Source organism: Triticum urartu, chromosome 3 (assembly GCF_003073215.2).
Source record: "Triticum urartu cultivar G1812 chromosome 3, Tu2.1, whole genome shotgun sequence".
Taxonomy (NCBI): domain Eukaryota; kingdom Viridiplantae; phylum Streptophyta; class Magnoliopsida; order Poales; family Poaceae; genus Triticum; species Triticum urartu.
The window spans coordinates 1,717,729-1,741,563 of NC_053024.1; the positions used below are offsets into that span (position 1 = coordinate 1,717,729).

General features: G+C 51.2%; 1 protein-coding gene across 1 annotated transcript; it reads right to left on the minus strand.

Moving 5' to 3' along the window:
• Window positions 1–705: 705 nt before the first annotated feature.
• LOC125547444 (anther-specific protein SF18-like) lies at window positions 706–1,714 on the minus strand. The gene has a single exon (XM_048711309.1). The coding sequence runs from the start codon at window positions 1,531–1,533 to the stop codon at window positions 1,039–1,041; it is 495 nt and encodes a 164-aa protein (XP_048567266.1). The 5' UTR covers window positions 1,534–1,714; the 3' UTR covers window positions 706–1,038.
• Between the last annotated feature and the right edge of the window lie 22,121 nt (window positions 1,715–23,835).

Consider the following 23,835-nt stretch of genomic DNA (forward strand, 5'->3'; position numbering starts at 1 on the left):
GGTGGACACGATCCAAGCACCAAGAAGCCAACGTTCCTACGTACATGCACCAACTTCTTTTTTTGCTAGAAAAATACACCCACTCTTGGACACGTACGTATGCATGTACGTACTCGGGGTCCAAGCATGATGCATGGGATGCTCCTCTCCTACTCACTCAGCATGACAGTATTTTGTTTCCTCTACCCAAACTCCAACGTAGCCAGCTGTGACCTGCCTTTCGCCTTTCCTCTTTTCTGATCGATTCCTTGCTTGTCCCGCGCCATCATGCCGATCGATCCATCGATCAGCGACGATCCACACGGAAACTTTCTTGCAACACACAACTTTTGGGAAGTTGCAAGTCACGGGAATCGACCGGCCCGGAGAAAGCGCCTTTCCACGTCAACCTCACACCTCGCTAGCTAGCTCCTGGAAAACTAGCTAGTAGCTTTTCAACGAACCGACCGACTAAGTTTGCGCGTCGTTGATCGATCAGCTAGTAGTACTCGTACAACGTAATGTATTATTGTTAATTATCTCAACGTATGTGGTGCACCGATCAAACTAATTTTGTCCATTCTAGGTACAAGTGAAGAGAAACGAGGCCAGAAAATGGCTCATTCACTCGTGCCAGTAAAACAAGCGAGTAATGATGCACATTTTGTGAAGAAATGTTCGGTCCAAGCGTAGTACGCGAAAACAATCACTCCCAACACGGGAAAGTAATAGCAACGATCGAGTATATATGCCACTACACGAGTACATCAATTATAACAAGAAAAGGGATGAGGCACTGAGGAAAGGCACAAGATTCTTGCGATCACTAGCCACATATATTATGCTCCCAAGAAACTATAGCCAGCAATATATAGTCGCTCCACTCACTACCCAAAAGCCAGCTGAGCAATGAACCAATACACATGAGTTGATGAGTACGATAGCTAAATATTAATGGTGCCCCATTATACATATGGAGTATATATCAAGAATCGACTACGAACGGAAAGGAAAAAATGTTGGAGTGCTAGCTTAGCTAGTAACTGATGGATGATCATACTAGTAACCGACGAGGGCAGCAGTGGCGGTTACCGCGGCCACCAAGCAGAGCGCGACCGCCGAGGCGCTGCCCCTGGTCGCGGACGAGGACGGCGGGGACCGGTAGTACCAGGGGTACCACGGCAGGATGGGGTTGGGCGGCGGTGGCGCAGGCCCGAAGTTGCCGCCACCTCCTCCGCCTCCGCCACCACCACCTCCCCCGCCGGCGGGAGGCTGGTAGAAGCCGGGAATGTAGCCTCCAGAGGGCGGCGGGTAGCTCCAGGACGACGGCGTCGGCGGGGAGTTCCCCGAGGACGACGGAGGTGGGTACGCGTAGCCAGAGCCGGAGCCGGATGGCGAGGAGGGTGGCGGCGGGCAGTCGGCGCTGGAGGCCGGGGGCGTGGGCGGCGGCAGCAGGCACGGGTAGGGGCAGTCGGCCGGGTAGGTGTCGGCGACTGCGACGTCGAGGAGGAGCGCGGAGAAGACCAGGATCACGAGCAGCCTGTAGGACGCCATGGCCGAAAGCGACGGGAGTGCAGTGCGGTGCTGAGCGTGTGAGCCTGTGAGAGAGATGGCAGTGGGAGTGTGGCTAGCTAGCTGGTGCGGTGGTGTGTAAATGTGGGAGAAGTGGAAGGAAGTGATGGAGACGTGAGGGGGAAGAAGAGGAGAGGAGAGGGGAGGAATGGTCTTCGGGGTTGGGTGGGCTTATAATTGGAGAGGAGGATGGAAAGGCATGGGGGTGGTTTGTGTTGTTAAGTGTACCTGCTAAATGCATGCTACTTCCTCTCTCTCACTTGACAGGCATGCGCGTATCTTTAGGTTGTCAATTTGACTAACTTAATACAAGTCGTATATTACAAAAAATATATCAATATAAACTTCAGATGTTCTATTTTCAAAAGGTATAATTTTTGTGTTATATAATTTATATTAGGGTGATAAAACTGGCAATCTAGGTATACGTGTAGGACTTGTAATCTGTGACGGTAAAGTAATGCTAGTTAACTCCAAGGAACCTCAAGGAGTAGTCTCAGGGCATCTCTCCAATCCTGACCCTCAAAACACCTGTAAAGCGTCCACACGGTAACTGTTCGTACGCATTTCGCCATACAACATAGTATTGTATTCCATTCGTCATAAATAAGTGTACATCTAACTTTTCTTTTAAGTCGAAGTCTTAAAACTTCAATCAACTTTATTTATATAGGAACAGTAGCAGCATTTATCATACTAAATTAGTATCACTAGATCCATTTTGAAATGTGCTTTCATAATATGCTAATTTGATGCCACATATGTTACTAATACTCTTTCCTATATAGTAACGTAACTCCATGATATTGATGCCGGTCAAAGCGATGTCAACGGACAAGCAGGCGGCACTACTTCAATGCCGACGCGACGACCGAGAAGCTTACTCCAGTCGCCACATTGAAGCCAACTTCCCTTCCCATCGCCCGGCGCTGTCCACACCTCACCATGCGAAGTCATGGTTCTCTGTGCTAGCAGGCGGCGGCTCCGGATCATTCCCCATATCCGGATCTTGGCGCTGCCACTGTCACTCTCTCGTCCCCCGACCACCACAGCGACCGCCTCTTCCGAGGAGGAGGAGATGGAGATTGTAATTCCTTCGACCACGCGACGACTACGTTGCCTCGACAGGGAGCTCGCTATGATCGAAGAGGAGTGGTCTCTCAGCGAGACTGGCGTCGTTGTAACCACTGGCAGGGGCAGGGGCAAGGGCAAGGCTCCCCCGCCAAAGTCGGCATTGACCGTGGCGGCCATCCGCACTGCGTAAGAAGGGGAGTGACTCCTCCACGAGCCCCAATCACGGCTGGGCAGGGATGATACATCCCCGCGCCATTCTGCCGCTGGAAGGACCACTCCGACCAATTCGATGATGACAAAATGAAAAGGAGAAGGATTTGTTTTACTTTTTCTACCATAATAAATGATTGTGCTCTTAGTTTTAGTTCTCGTATTATTCATCCAAATATCATTGTCAAAATAATCAAGTATCATGAACGTATATTATAGTCGATTCCCACCGCATCACGTTGGGTATCACAATGGCGGAGCACGAGTGATGCTAACTACTATTTTGTTTGTTCACTATTATGTGTGAATGATTCGGTAGTCGTTCGCACAGAGCCATTAATACGAAGACAATTTGGAAACCAAGCTTCGAATCAATTTGTACATCAAGTCATTAATGTAATTAATTAGTTAGAAAGTTAATTACTTGTGCAATTAATTAGGTCCATTCAAAATGGATTTTTCATGCCGAATCAATTTACAAATTGATTTATTAATGCAAATAATTAATTTGGCATTCAGATAATTGCATGTATACTAAAGATTTTTATTTCAATTTTGCATATAATTAATTAATTAGGCACACAATTAACCGCGCAGAATTAATCACGCAAACATTAATTCTAAGCAATATAGAAACCGAGGGCCGAATCAATTTTGAAATTAAATTGTTAATGTAATTAATTATCCAAAAAAATAAATACTTGTGCAATTAATTAGATCCATTTAAATAGGGATTGTTTTGTGTTGAATCAAGTTATTAATACAATTAATTAATTAGGTAGATAGTTAAGGCATAGAGATGGTTAGACGAAGTAAGGATTTTCTTTCAATTAGGCATGCAAATAACTAGTTAGGCAGATAGTTAATCGCGTCGAATCAATTCCAAAGCGCGCACAGGCCATGTCCGCCAAATAGACTCTCGCTGACATTGGTGACTGTGAGTAGGCTCTCGGCAACATGGCTGGGCGGCGCTTGCCGATATGTGCTTGGGACATGGGCGACCAAGCGTTCGCTAGATGGATGAAGAGCTTGCTCTGCAGGACGTCTAGACGCTGACGGTTGACGAAACATTCATGAGCGAGGTCTCTTTGCATACCGATCTGTGGCACGAGCCCCCCCCCCCCCCCCCCCCCCCCCCCCCCCGGCTCCCGTCCGTGTCGTCCCCAGCGGGCGACCCGGGGGCGAGTAGGGTTTCCCTCTGGCGCCGCCACCCCTCCCTACATCTCCTCCCCTCGCCGCCACCTGAGGGATGCCTAGCAAGCCCCGGTGGCTGCTGATGAAGGTGGCGGCGGGGTCTCTCGTCGCTTCGTTCCCGCGCAAAGGACCCCGGTCACCGGGGCGGCGGCCCCGGACGGCGAGGCGGCGCAGCCTCTGCGACAGGCGGCGTGGGCGGGATGTGACGGCCGGCGTCCTCGGCTGCTCGGGCGGCGCGGATCCGGCGGGTGGTGGTCGTGGCGCGGTCTTCTTCCGCTCCAGATCTGAAGGTCGAGCTGCTCCTCCTCCTCTGCTCACTCCTCCCCTCCGGTTGTGTCCGATCTGCAGCTTCTGCTGCCAGTTCCGGTGCTGGCGGAGTGCCGGTGGCATATCTCGAGTCCGGGGGAAACCCTTGGTCGGATCTCTGACCACGGCGGTGAGGGCGCGTGCGCGCATCGCCTTTTCTCCTTCGAGGCACCGCTGAGGTCTCCTGTATCCATCGCCGTCCCAGATCCCGGGTGAAAGCCCAAAACTCGTCTCGGGTTGGGCGGTGGCGGCGTCCTGCACGTCGTTCCCTCCTTGGAGGCGCCGCCTTGGGTTTGTCTGGTTCTCCGGGTGAGTGGTGCCGAGGTAGGAGAGCGCTCGTCGGCTGCGAGTCCAAGCAGAGACTTCCCAAGCTCCTTGGGTCTTTACAGCTTGTTTCTTCAACAATCCTCCCAGTGATTTTCCTTCTGCTCTCGGTGGCCCCGGGCAGATGGCAGTGCAGCTACTGGTGTGCCTTCGGCGTGGTGAGGACTGTGAGCTATGCCTGCTCTGGGTTTCGACCGGCACCTGCTCTTGCTCTCGGGTGAGCGCCCAACAACCCGACGGTGCGGCGCCTTCGAGCCTAGGCGAGAGGATTGGGGTCTTCTTCGGCGTTGGAAGACAGGTTTCGTGATCCCAATCCCACGATCCGGCTGCGCGCAGCTTCTTGCAGGCCTTTGGCTGATCCTTGACGCTACTCTGCTCCCTTGCTCGTGGTGCCGATGTGCAGCGGGCTTCGACATTACTTGCAGGTCTTTCATGTGTATTTCTATGTGTGCAGTAGTGTGCGTTGCGTTGTAAACTGCTCTGTCAGCTCCTTTGTATCTTTCGGTCGCTCTTGCTTGGTGGCCTTGTGTAATTCTGCCCGGTTGATGGCTTTGTTAATTCAAAGTCGGGCTTCCCTTGAGCCTTCGTTCTTAAAAAAAAGAGGTCCCTTTGAGGACGACGGTGACGATCGAGGGCAATTGGTCACACGCCATGCATCGCTCCTTACAAACTGTTTGATCTTGTAGCAACACACGGCTAAACTAGGTAGCTAGTGTAGTCAATGTGCAAAACATGTCGTGATAGTGAAGGGAGGAAGTGTGCACTCGAGGATGGCGATGGATGTTGATCAGCTGGAGAAATTATGGTCCCGCTCGTGGCTCGTACGTACTACGTGCTCATTCAATCGCTTTAGAATATTCTGCGGTCCAGTTGGTAGATGTGTAGGCCAGGTCGGAACCATATGGCTTTTCGACATCTTTGAGAGCCTGCGTACATCGCGCGCGGGATCGTCGGATCTGTGTCACCAATACACCATCAGCACGCACGCACGCACCAACACTTGGAATCAACTTGCTGCCTGCTGCCTGTGTCGACCGCCCTGCTGCGATATCTCCGCTGCACTTAACTGTCAACGGAAGCAAAGTTAACAAAGCCTCAAGAAATTAACGCGTATGCTTTTGTTTTGTTTTGTTTGGTTGGAGACGGCAGATCGATCAAGATTGGACGACGTACGTGGAGGCGGGGGTGGTACCTGATCGACCTGACCGGCGTGATCAATGATGGCTGTGGATCCTTTCATCTTTCGGGGAAGAAACCTTTTTTCCTTTCTTTCTTGTTGGTCTTTTTGGTCACGGACTTTATGGATGCCGGGTATAGAATAGATAGCTTTGGCCTTTGGGGTACGTGCCAGCAATGTGCCATACAGCTAAGCTAGCTCTTGATTTCCTCGCTGTCCGTCCAGCCATGGGACGAGTGAGTAGTGTGCCCGCCGTAGGCTTGCAACCTCACGTATACGGTATACCTAGCTAGGTGCTGCGTGCGTCCATCGGTGGAGAAGTAGGAGTACACACGTACCATGCAGTAGTGAACGTACGTACCGTGGTAAACAATAGTCACATGCATATATAGCAAATGGGAATGGAGAAACAAGAGGGAGTCTGCTAGGTTCCAATTCCGATCTGCCGCCTGCATGGCTGCATGCATGTTATCCTGCTGTCTGAACCAACGGGCGGACGGACGGACGCCGAGTTGTTAAGCAGAAACAACCAAAGCTGTATGGTGTACGTGATTGGGTCAATGATCGACGCATGCCCGCGTGAACAGGTGACAAGAGCGAGCGGGAAGATACGGCACGCCAACGCCACCGCCGCTGGGTGTGCTTTTGCTTGCTTGTTTGTTGAAGAAGAATGATTCAGAGGAAGCCAAGGGGACTGATGACTGACTGCGTCTTTTTGCCTGCCTGCCGCCGCCCGCCGGGGTAGGTATGCACTGCGTCTGTACACCCAGCGGCGTGGGGCTGCCAGGAGGAGGGAAGAAGCTTCTCTCCCTGCCCTGCCCTACACCGAACCACTGCGGAGTGCGTGTATGCGTGTCCTGTACCCTGTCGGCGCCGCTGTGCCCTGCTTCTTCACCCACCTGCTTCCATCTCATGACTAGTGCCATGCCGACTAAGGGCAACTCCAACGCGCAACTCTAAATGGACGTCCGGTTGGTCCTGATTCGGTCCATATGAGGTGGCAAAATGGACGCCCATATCCGGTGTGGGCCGTCCGCAGGTCAGTCCATCCAACGTGCGGCCGCTTCTCAAACAATGTCCGTCTAGGATTTAGAAAAAAACAAAAAGCGTTGAAAATATTTTTTTGCAAAATAGCTTAAAACATAAATAACTTAATTAAATAGTCCATCATTGTCGGAGCTGGACGTGAAGCAGGCTCCTGCTGCGGCGGTGGTAGTGGTCACCACGACGTCCATACACGCTCCTCCGTGGCCTCCTCCTTCACCTCCTGCTTCACATCCAGCTCCGGCACGTATACGTCTCAGGAGGCCGACGACTCGAGCATCTCCTGCATGCCCTCCCATTCCTCCTCCTGGCGGCACCTGTACTCCCGCTCAGAGTCCTCCATGATGGCTTGCACGAGCCGCTCCTCCTCCTCGGCCGTCATGGCCGGAGGCTGAGGGGGCGACGATGATGGGGTGGGAAAGGGCGTCGGCGTCAGGCTGCGCACGCACATGCGACCGCGCACTCTAGGTGGGCCCGGTGCGCGCACACGAGGCGCACTCTGGGACACACGGGGCGGGCAACGACCACGACCGGCAAGAAAAAAGTTTGCCAACGCATGTCGTGCTCGTCCTGGAACCATATGTCCCAGAGGGGCGAGTCGATGTCGTACCTACAGTCAGCGAGGAGCTGGCGCGGAATCCGAGCGCGACGACAGGCAATCTGCTAGAGGCGGGCACGGCCGCTCGCCGACGGGGGAATGGGCACCCGATCCGGGCTCAGATGCCACCCGTTGGGGAGGTGGGCATCTGACCACGGCAGCGGGGTGCCGGTCTCCCAATACCGGCGGCAGACGACGACCTTGACGTACGCCTGAAGCATGGCGTGACCACCGGAGGGTAGATGGAGAAAGATGCCGGCGAGGTTGAATGGCCGAGCGCACTTCCAGACGAGGCGGACGACGACCCCACTTTGTGGTCGTGCTTGCTCTTCTTGTCGGGGTGCCACTTCCAGAACCCCATGGCCGGCGGGGAGTGAGGTGGGCAGCGGCCCTAGGCTAGGGTTCGGTGTCTCCGATGGAGGGAGCAATGGAGATGGTGGGGAACTGGAAGTGCATGGGGAAGTGAAAGTGGCAGTGGAAGTCCAAGGCGTCGCCTAAAAAAGGACGTGGTCGGGGCCATCTGGATGGCTGACATGCGGGCCATCCCATCAGTGTGCATTGCCTGGGTTAGGTGAAAGGCAGTTGGGCGGCCGACACACGGGACCAAGGCGGATGCCGAGAGGCCGCGTGCCCTTCCGTTCTCTGTCCATTTGACCGCAAAGCCAAACGAAGTTTACACCCATAATGGGACGAGCTGTAGCAGAAACGGACGTCTTTTACAGATGTGATCACTCGTTGGGCCGATTCGATCCAGACGATTTGGGGTCGCGCGTTTGGAGTTGCCCTAAATAAACAGGCGCCATGCCCGGCCGAGCACTGCTCTAGGAGTCAGTTTTGTTGAGTAACGTCATTGTATTAGGAAATATAGATTAGACTAGAAAATATTCTGGCTTGCCTTGTACTCCAAGTAGATCATGTACTTCTATATATATGCCCACGAGGCTCAAGCAATACAACGAATTATTCCACCAAATCCCTCTCTTCCTTCTAACATGGTATCAGCCTAATCACGATCCAGACCCTAGCCGCCGCCGCTTCTGCACCCACGCGCCGCCCCGGGGCGATCGGCCTCCATGACCGCCGCCGGGGGCCGCGCCGCCCGTACCTAGGGTTCGTCCACCGGCCGTGTTGGACGGCTGCCCTAGAGAGTCTTTTTCCCCGATCCTTTGATCCAGATTTTCTCTCTAGCCGGTCGCTTTGATCGGCGTCTCCTTTTTGGTTTTCCGGTTTATGTGATCCGGTTTGCATCGCCCACCACCACTGTCGACCCCGTGCGCCTCTACACCAACACCGGCGTGATCGGTCGGCTTCTTCACCGACCCGGCGGCCTCGCGCGTCTGCCCGTCGGTCGCCCCGACCTGGCGGCCTCGTGCGGCGTCCATGCGTCGGCCCGCCGGTCGCCTCGACCTGGTGGCCTCGCGTCATGCGGCGGCCCTTCACCGCAGCCGTTCGTGCGATGGCCTGTCCGTCGATCTATGCCGGCTGTCACCGCCCTGGTCCGACTGGGACTCATGTATCACCCCGAGCCGGAGGCCTCGCGCCATGCTGCGGCCAATCATAGCCGCTCTGCCGTCCGCCGCCGCCGGCTTCATCTCGGACTCTGCCGCCACGGCGCCTCCATCGAGTGGCGTCCCCGACCTCGCGCGCGATCGGTTTGATCACCCGCACGCCGCCGCGATCCGCCTCATCTACGCTGTGCGACCGACCTGACCCGTCGGTTGCGCGCGCCTCCGCAGGCCCCGTGAAGACCGTCCCGAGTTCAGCGCGCCCCTCTACTGATCGAGCAATGGGTTGCCGCTGCATCGCCCGTCGGGCCGCATCGCCACCGCCCCGTGGTTCTTCTCCCAGCTGCACCGAACCGCGTCACCGCTGTGTCGCCCCTTCGGGCCGTAGTACCGCGGCCCACAGTCCCCCGCCGCCCAGAGGCCGTCCGCTCCAGGTCGTCCCCGTGGCAGCATTGACCCTCGCGCCACCACTGCGTCGCCCCGTCGGGCCGTAGCGAGCGTGGCACGCGGTCCATGCCGCCGTCCAGAGACCGTACCTGCGGTTGCAACGACCCATGCTCCTCCACCGCGCCGCCTGATGAAGCTATGTACCTAGGGTAGGGTCATGGATCTATCCAAGATACCCTCCCCAAGGACATCTCTAAAGGAACCATGAGCATTCGACGAAAAATCATCATCCACTCGACCATGAAGCTATGTTCCACTCGAAAATCTTGAAGACACTCAACCGTATAGATAATCACTCGACTACCAGAAGATCTAGAGCCACTCCACTCTGTAACGGTGGGGAATTAAGTCATAGCTTTAATGGTCATTATGTATCTTTATTGCAGATGTTACCAGTAACGTCTCCATCTTTATGTACCTTAAACCTTTTGTAACTGAGGGCGGGAGGGGTCTGGCGAACTCTATATAAGCCACCCCCTCCTCAGGGACAAGGGTTCGCACCCTCTGTAACACACACGCATATAATCCAGTCGACCGCCTCCGGGCTCCGAGACGTTGGGCTGTTACTTCCTCCGAGAAGGGCCTGAACTCGTAAAACTCGCGTGTACAACTCCTACATAGCTAGGATCTTGCCTCTACATTCCTACCCCTCATTCTACTGTCAGACTTAGAACCACGACAGTTGACGCCCACCGTGGGGCAGGTGTCTTAGCGACTTGTTGGAGAAGTTGTGATTTTTCCGATCCCCATCAACATGGTTTCAGGCGGAGGTTTGGCCAAGGGCCACGAGATCCGTCTCAGTGCGCTCGTATTCATCGCCGATGACTCCGCTTGGCTCCAGGAAGTGCCACTCGACGTCGAGGCGCTCCCCGTCCGCGGGGCAACGCACTTTCGCCCGTGCGTCCGTGGCGTCCTCCTACGGCAGTCGTCGACTCAGTATCGATCGGCTCCCGGGCCGACCTCCCTCCCTGCAACCTGCCGGGGCAAACGTTTCGGTCGATCGAGGCTTCAGCGGTGGGTGAGGCATGCGGTGGTTCGCCAATCGGCCACCTCCCAGGTCACGACAATCGAGCCCGACGAAACTCTCTATGGGTTGTTCGACTGGCTCTGTAGAGACTGCATCTGAGTGCGACAGCAGCGACCCCGCGGCAGAAGTTTTGATGGTCAATGGACCATGTAGTCCTCCTGGCTTCACCCGCGAGGACGGAGGCGATGGTGGCGGTGATCCGTCGCGTGTCCACGCAGAGTACCGACCCGAACCCCTCTCTTCGCAGAGGAGGGAGGAACTTCGCCGCCGGAACATGGATGCACTTCACACTCCCATCGTTGGAGAAACCCCTGAGGCCCAGGCCTTGGAGGAGGCGCGCCTGGCCAACTTGGCTGAGCGCACTCGACTGGATAACCTCCAGCGCGCACTCGATGAGCGTGCTCGGCAGCGTGCTCCCGAATCCAGTCGACGTCAACTTTTTCCACCTCCGACTCAGGTATACCGAACTCCAATCCAGAATCTCGCAGCTGCGGCCCGAATAGCGGAGTCGGTTCAACCTTCCCAGTCAGAAGCTGGTCGAGGTTTGGTGGAGATCCGAGCCTTGCTCCGAGCCACGGGAGAGCAGAATACAGTAGTATCTCAGTCGCGGAATAGGATTCACAGCAGATCCGTGGTTGCAGACACAGTCCAGTCGGCTCACAGCCCAAGATCGCCCCCGAGGCGTGAGGGACGTGGAGACCGACGAGATCAGTACAGAAACCGTGAGCAGTATGATCACCAACTCGATCACGATGATCATCGTCGAGTGCCCATGCCTCCCCCAAGGAGTGGATCATACGTGCCTCGGCAGCAGGATGATAGACGCTCTCATAGTGGTGGGCGAAGGATTCCAGTTGACCCCAGGGAACCGGGCTTTGATGCGAGATATATTCTCGTTCAGGGTTTGGTCGACAGAAACAGAGCTCACAGAGAAGGCCCCGACAGAGATTTTCCAACCAGCAGCAGAGTGCATGTCTCAGGCCCAGAGTGCTTCAGCAGAGCCATCAGGGCCGCAGTGATTCCTCCCAACTTCAGGTTGGCGACTGGAGTCAATAAGTTCACTGGTGAGTCCAAGCATGACACTTGGCTTGAGGATTACCGAGTGGCTGTACAGATCGGTGGCGGCAATGATGAAGTGGCCATGAAGCACCTTCCTTTGATGCTAGAGGGCTCGGCCAGGGCGTGGCTGAATCAGTTAGCTCCTGGTAGTATTTATACTTGGGAAGATCTTGCTCGAGTATTTGTCAGAACATTTGAAGGTACTTGCAAGCGGCCAGCAGGGTTGACAGAACTACAGTGTTGCGTTCAAAAACCGAATGAAACTTTGAGAGATTATATCCAGAGATGGATCGCATTGCACCACACAGTGGAGAATGTGTCAGATCACCAAGCAATTTGTGCCTTCAAAGAAGGTGTTAAGTACCGGGACTTGAATCTGAAATTCGGTCGAACAGGAGATATGACTCTGACCCGGATGATGGAGATTGCCACCAAGTACGCCAATGGTGAAGAAGAAGACCGACTCGGGAGTGGCAAGCACAAAACAGTCGCCCAAGAAACCGGAGGGGGGAACTCCAGTCGGAAGCAGAAGCGCAAGGCCGAGCCAGCTGCTCCTGGAGAAGCCTTGGCCGTGACTCAAGGGAAGTTTAAGGGGAAACCCAAAGGACCGTGGAACCCCAAGAAAGTAAAAGATCAAGATGGAAATGATGTGATGGATTTACCATGCCACATTCACACCAAGAAAGATGAAGAGGGTAATTTCATTTACCCAAAGCATATCACTCGACAGTGTCGACTCCTAATCCAGCAATTTCCAGAGAAACAACCCAAGGAAAAGGAGAAGGAAGCAGACAAAGTTGAGGATGAGGAGGAGGACGATGATGGTTACCCTCATGTCAATTCCACTCTGATGATTTTCACTGACGTTGAGATTAAGAGTCGACTGAAAGTCATCAACAAAGAAGTGAACATGGTTGCTCCGGTGACACCCAGTTATTTGAAGTGGTCTGAGACTGTCATCACATTCGACCAGTCCGATCACCCAGCGCACATAGCCACCCCTAGGAGGCAAGCGCTGGTGGTCTACCCAGTAGTCGAAGGTACTCGATTGATTAAGGTTCTGATGGATGATGGCAATGGCCTGAATATACTGTATGCAGAGACGTTGAAAGGAATGTGCATTCCAATGTCCAGACTCAGTGAAAGCAATATGAGTTTCCATGGGGTCATTTCCAGCAAGAAGGCTGCATGACTCGGCCAGATCGCCCTTGATGTAGTGTTCGGTGATTCTAAGAATTACCGCAAAGAAAAGTTGACATTTGAAGTTGTAGATTTCCAGAGTACTTATCATGCTATTTTGGGCAGGCCAGCTTATGCATGTTTTATGGCTCGACCATGTTACATGTACCTCAAATTGAAGATGCCTGGTCCCAAAGGGGTGATCACTATCACTGGCAATCGAAAGAAGGCAGAAGAGTGCTTCCAGAAGGGCAACCCAAGAAACTCTCGCACATTGACACGAAGGCAGCAAGGTACACGATGGTGTTTGGAGTAAAGTGGTGGAGTTGAGCCCCGAAGAAGTTCAAAAAATCACGAAAGAAAGGGTGGGGAGGTAAAGAAAACCCGCGGTCGACATGAGTGGCGAGGAGAACGCACTCACCCTCCTGCGGCCACGGCTCGGTCTTGTTCCTCGGGAGCCGCGCCGATTCGTGGGGGATCAGTCCCTCGTCAACCAGATCGTCGAGGTCATCTTGGCTGATCATCGAGCGGATCCAGTCGCCCTGGATCCAGCCTGGCGGCAGGCCGGACCTTGACGAGGATCCACCCCGGCTGGTCCTCTTTCCTTTCGCCTTCGCCGTCACCTTCTTTGCGCGCTCCAACGCCACCGTCTTCTCCTTCCCCATGGCAGCGAATCGAGTCCGAGCGGGGCTACGACGCCGAGAGCGGAAGCAGGCGCATCGGAGAAATCTGAGGAAGAAGAAGGAGAATGAGGGCGCACTGTTCAAAAGCCCGGTCTGGTGCCTTTTATAAGGACACTTCCGAGTGACTGACTTGTAGGCCCGGACGATCTTATCAAATCCCGCAATAGTCGCGCGCGTGATACGTGGCAAAAAAGGTGGCGTGGGAATCGAGGCGACCTGCCTAATCCGTCCCGATTACCATGGCCTCACCCGTCCAGCGCGCTCCCCAAAATTCGAATCCCGCGAAATCTGCGGACATCAGAACAACTTATCAGACGGAAGACATCCTCCACATCATCACTCGAAACTCTTCAGTAAAATTTCACTCGACAAAAGCTAAGAATGGATCAAGGCGACTAAAAAAGAAGTTGGTATCGTCACCTTAGTTCATTGATCCAGAACAAGATATACTCATAGCACGAAAAATGAGTCGGAAGTGTTCTCAACTCCTTCCTCACTCAAATCCTGATCCATTCGGGGGCTAATGATGAAGCTATGTACCTAGGGTAGGGTCATGGATCTGTCCAAGATACCCTCCCCAAGGACATCTCTAAAGGAACCAGGAGCATTCGAAGAAAAATCATCATCCGCTCGAGACTCGACCATGAAGCTATGTTTCACTCGACAGTCTTGAAGACACTCGACCGTATAGATAATCACTCGACTACCAGAAGATCTAGAGCCACTCCACTCTGCAACGGTCGGGAATTAAGTCATAGCTTTAATGGTCATTATGTATCTTTATTGCAGACGTTACCAGTAACGTCTCCATCTTTATGTACCTTAAACCCTTTGTAACTGAGGGCGGGAGTGGTCTGGCGAACTCTATATAAGCCACCCCCCCCCTCCTTAGGGACAAGGGTTCGCACCCTCTGTAACACACACGCATATAATCCAGTCGACCGCCTCCGGGCTCCGAGACGTAGGGCTATTACTTCCTCCAAGAAGGGCCTGAACTCGTAAAACTCGCGTGTACAACTCCTCCATAGCTAGGATCTTGCCTCTACATTCCTACCCCCCCCCCATTCTACTGTCAGACTGAGAACCACAACACCGCCCCTTCGGGCTATCGCGCCGCGGCCCGCGGTCCCTACCGCCACCCCGAGGTCTTCCCGCCGTCACACCAACCTGCCACCGCTGCGTTGCCCCTTCATGCCGTAGCGCGGCGGCCCACGGTCCACTTCGTCGTCCACGCGCATTGACTTCCCGTGGTATGCATCGCGCCGCCTCCCTTGGCGCGGGAATGCCACCATCCGTGCCGGTTTTCCTCATGCTATCGGGTTCCTCGCCTACTTCGAGCACCGCCGCCGTCAGGCAGCCGCCGCTGCTCTTCTTTGGCCGCCGCCGCCACCCGTCCACCTCCTTCGTCTTCGTCCAGCACCGGCCCGTCGCCAGCGTCGCCGTCATCTACCCCTACCACTTCGTCTACTTCGACTACCGCCGGCGACATCGGCCCCGCGCTGATTGACGCTGCAACCGTCGTCGAGTCCTTCTCTGCTGGCCTCTCCGACTCCTCCGACATGGCGTGCAGCTTGTGCAGGTCCTCGTCTATGCATGCCTGGTGCTGGCAACACCGATGAGTGCCTTCGTCCACGACGTGTCCCCAGGCCTGGCAAGCCTGGTGCGACGCTTCGTCAACTTCGTCTTCGTCCGTCTACGCATGCCCGGTGCTGGCAACACCGGTGTGTGCCTTCGTCTATGATGTGTCCCCGGGCTTGGCAAACCCGCAGCGACGCGTCGTCAACAACATTTTCTTCCGGTGCACCACTACTTCGACACCACAATGCGCCCATGCTAACTCGGCGCCTCCTTGCGCCTGCGGCTCCACGGCGACATCCTCGACACCGGCTCCCCGACTCGACATCGACCACGACATTCTTCGCGCGGCTACCTCGACCACAGCTACACCACCCTCGGCTCTCAGCTACATCGACTAACGGCACAAAGGGCTACCGTCTTGCTTGAGCAACCTCGTCGGTTTTCACTCCAGCCACGACTCCGCGATGTGTCGATCGTTACGACTGTGGGGGGGTGTCCGTCGGCTTGTCTTCGGATTCTTCTCCAGTCTCACCGTCGCGTCACTACCGTTGTGACTGCGGAGGGATGTGTTGAGTAACGTGATTGTATTAGGAAATATAGGTTAGACCAGGAAATATTCTGGCTTGCCTTGTACTCCAAATAGATTATGTACTTCTATATAAATGCCCACGAGGCTCAAGCAATACAGCGAATTATTCCACCAAATCTCTCTCTTCCTTCTAACAAATTTGAGTCACCACAAAGGACACAGCATGTTTCTACCGCATGATGGTCAGACGGTGCATGCAAAGAACACGTGCAAGAGGACAATGAAAAGAATAGTATATAGTGATTGTGAAAGCACTTCGCGCCTCAAGTTGGCATTGCCTGGATAATTGTAGGGCTGCGGTGGGTTGTCAGAGATAAGGAGATGAGGATGAGAAGCTTCTCATCTCTCTGTCTCCAACCCACCCCTGTGTAGTGTCCTGTGCCCTGTTTCTTGACCTCTTCGCTAGCCAACAAATCGGTACTTGTGCTACGATATGTCGGTATACTCTTGTGAACAATCCTTCTACTCGTGGCACAGTGCACCTACACGGCGATTATGGACGCGGAGCTAGCGAGAATTAACGTTGCTCGTGGCTACTACGCACCATATTAAGCTTGCATCCACTGTGGTCGTGCCCGGCCGGCCCCGGTGGGCTCAAGTGAACCCAAGAATTTATTCGTCTGGTACGTGCTCATGCACATGCACTTGAGAAGAGAATATTCGGCGGTCCAGCTGCAGCTGGCCGTACGTAGTCCGGCCGGGTCCAAACGTTGATCGATGCATGTACTTAGTGGCAAATCGCGTCTCGAGTCTTCGTGTTGCTTTCAATGTATCGCCCGCGGGATCGTCGGATCTGTGTCACCAACACCACGCACGCACCACCACTTGGGACGAACCGTATCCATCCATCCATTAATAGAAAAAGGGTTAAATGTGAGACACATTAGTCCCGGTTTATAACAAAACCGGCACTAATATATTCATTAGTGCCGGTTCCAACGGCTAGGCGGGAGATGATCTTTAGTACCGGTTCGTGGCGAACCTTTAGCACCGGTTCGTGCCACGAACCGGTACTAATGAGAGTGGTGGCAGGATGTTGTCAGAGTGGGGCCCCTCTAACACCTTTAGTACCGGTTCGTGCCACGAACCGATACTAAAGGTCGTCCTATATGAACCCTTCGTCCACCAGCACTCTGTTCTTCCCCCTTTCCCCTCCCCCTCTCCTCTGTTCTTCTATTCTTCCTCTCGAGTTCATCACAAAATTTGCCCCAAATTTATCAAGATTTACAGGTCCCCATCCATTCAAATGATCACAAAGGTTAGCAACTTTGTTCTTTCATCTCTCATTGCTAGATTAGCTCTTGCATTGGTTTATATAGTGATTAATTATGGGTTTTAGTAATTTGGGAGGAATTATATGTGGTAGTATTTGATTTATATGCAAATTGAGGTCAAAATAACACTTAGTTTGCATATGTAAGTGTGGTTTACTTAGTACCTTCTAAATCTCCGTCGTAACCACCGTCGATCGCCCGCACCGTCCCGTCGCCGGCACCACCTTGTGGTGAACCTCTTGTTCATGAAATTTTATATAAAAAATTGATGTTTGTGTGATTTGGATATATAGTTACTCGTATAATTATCTTACCTGTACGTTGTTTGTTATACATAGTGCCATGGTTTCGATATCCGTCCCCGTCGGCCCTCGTCCTTGTTATGATTCGGATGTGGTATATTCTTTTTTAAAACTATTTGTTGCATTTCGTGTTTATGACAAATTATGCCCATCAAGCTGACATAGATATTTGTATGTAGGAGGTAGTTGAACCGGAAATTCCAACCGACCTTATTGTCGAGAGGTTAAATTTAGTTGAAATAGAAAACGAGGATTTGAAAGAAAAATTGAAAAGAATTGAGGGGGAGAAGATGGAATTGGAGTTGCATGTTGCTGATGTCGTCGATGATCACAAGATTAAGATGGAGAAAATGCGCTTGAAGATCAGAAAGATTAGAAAATATGCCGTTCATAGTGAGGCTTGGTATCATTATGCTGTTGGATCAATTGTTACCTTAGTTGCGATCTTGATCGCATTTGTTGTTGCATTTAAATTCTTTAGCTAGAGAGTTATTTGTTTGTTGCATTTAAGTGTTGTATGAACTTTATGTATGACCATTATGTATTGTATTAATTTGGTGTTTTCGGTGATGTGTATTGAAGATGAGCCGGCAATGGATGTATGATGACCGATGCTCTCCCGAGTTCATTAATGGCGTGCATACTTTTCTGCTTGCAGCTGAGGCAAACAAGCGGGTGGATGGTTTTATGCCTTGTCCATGTGCTGGCTGTAAGAATGGTCACAATTACTCTACATCAAGAACCATTCACGTCCACCTGTTTGAGTCCGGTTTCATGCCCCACTATAATGTTTGGACCAAGCACGGAGAAAGAGGGGTTATGATGGAAGACAATGAAGAAGAAGAGGAGCACGACAGCTATCCTGGCCATGGGTTCCCTGAATACGATGATACAACAATGAGGGAAGAAGTTGAGCCAGTAATGCGGGAAGAAGCTGAAGAAGAGGCATCGGATGAGCCCGTTGATGATCTAGGTCGGGCCATTGCCGATGCAAAGAGAAACTGCGCAAGTGATTTGGAGAAGAAGAAGTTGCGGCGCATGTTAGAGGATCAAAACAATTATTGTACCCGAATTGCATAGTTGACAAGAAAAAGCTGGGCACCACACTGGAATTTCTGCAATGGAAGGCAGAGAATGATGTATCTGACAAGGGATTTGGAAAGTTGCTGGTAATGACAAAGAACAGGCTTCCAAAGGACAACGAATTGCCCGAGAGTACGTACGAAGCAAAGAAGGCTGTCTGCCCTCTAGGGTTAGAGGTGCAGAAGATACATGCATGCCCTAATGATTGCATCCTCTACCGCGGTGAGTACGAGGATTTGAACGCTTGCCCGGTATGCGGTGCATTGCGCTATAAGATCAGCCGCGATGACCCTGGTGATGTCGAGGGCGAGCGCCCCAGGAAGAAGATTCCTGCCAAGGTGATGTGGTATGCTCCTATAATACGACGGTTGAAACGTTTGTTCCAAACAAAGAGCATGTCAAGGCGATGCGATGGCACAGAGAAGACCGTAAGAAAAATGGAAAGTTGAGAGTACCCGCTGACGGGTCGCAGTGGAGAAAAATCGAAAGAAAGTACGGGGAGGAGTTTGCAGATGACGCAAGGAACGTATGGTTTGGTCTAAGCGCAGATGGCATTAATCCTTTTAGGGAGTAGAGCAGCAACCATAGCACTTGGCCTGTGACTCTATGTTTGTATAAGCTTCCTCCTTGGTTGTGCATGAAGTTATTAAAGTCTTTATATGGCCTTAAACAAGCTCCTAAAGAGTGGCATGAGAAGTTCGAAAGAACATTAACTGTTGTCGGCTTTGTAGTAAACGATGGTGACAAGTGCGTGTACTATCGCTATGGTGAGGGCGAAGGAGTTATTCTTTGTCTGTATGTCGATGACATATTGATCTTTGGATCCAAACTTGATTTAATCAAGAAGGTTAAGGATTTCTTATCTCGATGTTTTGAGATGAAGAATCTAGGAGTAGCTGATGTTATCTTAAACATCAAGCTGTTGAGAGATGAGAATGGTGGGATCACACTGCTTCAGTCTCACTATGTGGAAAAGGCTTGAGTCGTTTTGGGTATAGCGACTGCACACCTTCTCAAACTCCATATGATGCTAGTGTATTGCTTCAAAAAAATCGACGGATTGCTAGAGATCAACTGAGGTATTCTCAGATTATTGGCTTGCTTATGTATTTGGCGAGTGCCACGAGGCCTGACATCTCGTTTGCTATTAGCAAGCTGAGTCCGTTTGTGTCAAAACCGGGAGATGATCATTGGCATGTGCATGAGAGAGTTATGCGCTATTTGAAAGGCACCGCGAGCTATGGGATTCACTACACCGGGTATCCAAGGGTACTGGAGGGTTATAGTGACTCAAACTGGATATCTGATGCTGATGAGATTAAGGCCACAAGTGGTTATGTTTTTACACTTGGTGGTGGCGCTGTTTCTTGGAAGTATTGCAAGAAGACCATCTTAACGAGGTCAACTATGGAAGCAAAACTCACAACATTAGACACTGCCACTGTTGAAGCAGAGTGGCTTCGTGAGCTCTTGATGGACTTATCTATGGTTGAAAAACCAATACCCCCTATCCTGATGAAATATAATAATCAAACTGTGATCGTCAAGATAAACAGTTCTAAGGACAATATGAAGGCCTCAAGGCATGTGAAGAGTAGACTAAAATCTGTCAGAAAATTGAGGAACTCCGGAGTTATTACGTTGGATTATATCCAAACGTCGAAAAATTTGGCAGATCCCTTCACAAAGGGTCTATCACGTAATGTGATAGATAATGCATCGATGGAGATGGGTCTGAGACCCACCGCATGAGTTTTCCATAGTGGTAACCCACTCTATGTGATCGGAGATCCCGTGAAGTAGAAGTGGGAGACAAGCTGTTGGTCAGCTAGGAGGAGAGTATCCCTATATTGCCTATCCCACTCCATGAAAATGCAATACTCTCATGATCTGCATGGTAGGTTGATACTTACCTTAATGTGTTCCAAGTGGCTTATTCGGGTAAGCAGAGATGTTGTCCTGCAGAACATCTTCTGAGGAACACACCTATATGAATTTGAATGTTAACTTCGCAGTCTGTGAGAATTGAGTGTTCTCTAATAAATTCATGAAAAGGCCCTGGAGTACGATGTATACGTTCCACCCGCGGGGAAGCCTTGCGGCAGCCCAGTATCGATCAAGAATTTGTATGAAACTAGTCTCGCAGAAAACTTGTAGTTCAAGGCATAGTCCACTACTCAAGTTGTGATCTAGTGTAGCATAAATCTCTAAGTGGAAGTTCAACTTCACAGTCTTCACTAAGTACCGATATATAAACAAGGTTTTGGAACTAAATGATGAGATGTGTCAATGAGACTTTGTGGGGGGATTGTTGGAATTTTGCTAGTAGGCCTTTGGCCCAAAGCCCAACTAAAATTCTGAAATTCTCTTGGCCCATTCATGCACACATGTGAGTGGAGTGAGTGAGGCTAAAGTTTAGTCCCACACCGGAAGTTAAGAGGCAGTTGCACCTCTTTGTAAAGTGATCTCCTCTACCACTTGTATGAGCATTAGAAAAGGAGACCTACACGCGCGCTCCTCCTCCTCGCTCGCCTCGCCACGCCACGCCTCGTCACGACGCGCCGCGCCGCGGGTTGCGGGATTGAGCCGAGGACAGAGCTATACACGTTGTCTATATTTTTGCTGCCCGAGAAAAATTAATGAGTCATTAATTAATAATTAATGGACGCGTTAATTACTGAATCGTTTCCGATTTTTTTGGATCGTGACGACTCGGACGTGGGTTTTACTCCCACGACCTACCCGGCCCGCACTATATAGTCAGGCAGACGTCTACCCTAGCCGCCGCCGCTTCGTATGATTTCTCATCACCGTTCCAGATCATTGCGCCGCCAAGCAAGTCTTCTCCATCCTCCTTTCGGCGTGCACCAGGAGAAGGGACAGCAGGCCTCCGGAACCCCGCCTCTTGTGATCCTGTACGGGAGAGGGGCGATCAGGTTCGCGCGACTGCTGGTAGCGACGACTTTTTCCCCGACCTCGGCAACCTCATCCTCGACGACATGGGCGACAACGTCAACGCCGGCGGTGCTGCACCCGCTGCACCGTATGTTATTCTATCCTTCTTGTTTGTGATCGTGGTAGAATTCATGTTTCTAGTATGTGTTCTAGATGTGATCTGTTCATCTAGTATGCTAGTTTGCATGATTAGTTTAATCTCTGTTATTGCTGTTATGATCTATTTCCTATTTATTTAAATTAAATCTCGTAATAATTTGCTCATTTTTTCAACACTGCTGACCGTAGCTCGGTCCACGTACAGATACTAGGCTGCTGTGGGTTATCATCAGAGATAAGGAGATGAGGATGAGGAGAAGCTTCTCATCTCTCAAAAATGCTAGACATACAAACAAATATATAAGTTGACAAACTCTTTCTATCTACAACCCATCTCTCTGTCTTCAATCCACACCTGTACGTGTGTCCTGTACCCTGCCGGTGTTGCGTCCTGTTTCTTGACCTCTTGGCTAGCCAACAAACCGGTGTCCCGCCCTGCTGATTCACGGCTCACAGAGTATCCAAATTCTCCTGATTGACTGGCTGGGGTCAAGCAGTTCTTCAGGACCGGGGGATGTCACAGAGGCGGCCCAGTCCACGTCACGGGGCAAGACCAGCAATGGCAGGCACAGCAACAGTGAAGAGGTCTTTACACGCATTGGCGCAACCACCGCGGTGTCGACGGACATCCCCCTTGGGGCTGTATTATTCGTACGCGCTCGTTCCATCACTTTGAGAACATTCTGCTGCCTGCACCGTAGGCCAGGTCCCAAGTTCCGAACCATATGCAGCGTGGTCGTGTTGTTTTCGATGTACCGCCTGCGCGGGATCACCTGCGTCCGCAATACACCATGCATGCACGCACGCACGCACGCACGCACAGTTTCTACAATCCAGACTTGCCTCTGTCGACCGCTCTCTGAAATCTGCACTGCACTTGACTGAGTCGATGATGGTGTATAGTTGGCTGGAAGGAAGGAAGGAAGATGCATGCATGAGGATGTTTACTTTAATTACTTGGACCTGGTGATGGATCCATGTCCAACTTTTCATTAACAGGATTGGTTATAGTAGTTTGTTTCCTTTGCACTTTGGAGATAGATAGGATTCGACGACGACGACGACGACGCGGAGGTGATGACAGACGTCCTGGCCGACCTGATGACTGGTGTGGGGAAGAAACCTTTACCATTCCTCCGTCTTGATTTCTTTCTTGCTTTCTCATGGACGTACGTACTTTATGCCCGGCGTAGATATGTACAGTAGCTTTTTTAGAAGAACAGGGAAGCTCCTCCCCGATTCCATTACTCGAATGAAATCAAACTCGTGTCATACAATCAGCTCATTGAGAGGAGCAGTTCAGCAGGAAAGAAAAGAGAAAGTAACATAAAAGAGTACATAGCTAGGAGGAAACACTAAAGGCATTCCACAAACAGTTGGCCATTTGAGAATTGAACATCTCAATGGCCCATTTAGGGAATTTGAAGAATGAGAGTAAGTAAATGGGGATGCTGGCCAAACAGGCTTGAATTAGCACAAGTCTGCCCCTATATGAGAGGAGTTTGCCTCTCCACCCCGCAATTCTCTTCATAATTTTATCTATTAGTGGTTGGATATCCTCTTTTCTAAGCTTGTTGTGGTGAAGAGGGATCCCAAGGTATTTAATGGGAAAAGCACCCCCCTTACATTCTAAAATTGAGAGGAAACAATCAAAATCATCTCCTTCTATGTTTATGGGAAAGAGTTCGCTTTTGTTGTAATTGATCCTCATCCCAGAAACTTTTTCAAAGCAAGTCAAGATTGTTTTGAGGTAGGTGGCATGAGCAGTGTTTTTGTCCAAAAACAGGAGGGTGTCATCTGCATATTGCAGGCAAATAATGCCCCCTGGACACACTTCAGTGCACAATCCTGCAATCAAATCACTATTTGCTGCTTTGGACAGCATTTTGGTAAGGACATCTACCACCAGATTGAACAGAAGGGGAGAGATGGGGTCTCCCTGTTTGAGCCCTTTCCCAGAAAGGAAAAAAATCACTTTCTACATTATTCATCTTGACTCCCACAGAGCCATTATGGGTGATTTGACGAATCCAGCTAATTCATTTATTACCAAAACCTCTCTTATTGAGCATATCTAGGAGAAAACTAAAATCCACTTTGTCAAAGGCTTTCTCATAATCTATTTAAGGACCAAACCTTGTTTTTCCCCAGCATAGACTGAGTGCACCACCTCATGGGCAGTGACCACACTTTCTAAGATATATCTGCCTTTCAGGAAGGCAGATTGGTTGCTAGCAATCAATCTCTGAAGAATACTAGCAAGCCTATTAGTGAGGACTTTAGAGAAAATTTTAAAGCTACAGTTGATCGGACTAATAGGCCTAAACTTCTTCATAGTTGTCGCATCAGTCTCTTTAGGGATCAAGGTGAGCATAGCAAAGTTAAGTCTATGGATATCTAATTTATTTGAATGGAAGTCATTAAACATAGCTATTAGGTCAGACTTTATTAAATCCTAGAAATGTTGGTAAAAGAAGAAAGGGATACCATTAGGGCCAAGGGCACCATCCGGGTAAGAGTCAAACACTGCTTTCTTGACTTCTTCCTCAGAGAATGGTGCTTCAAGAGCTTCATCTT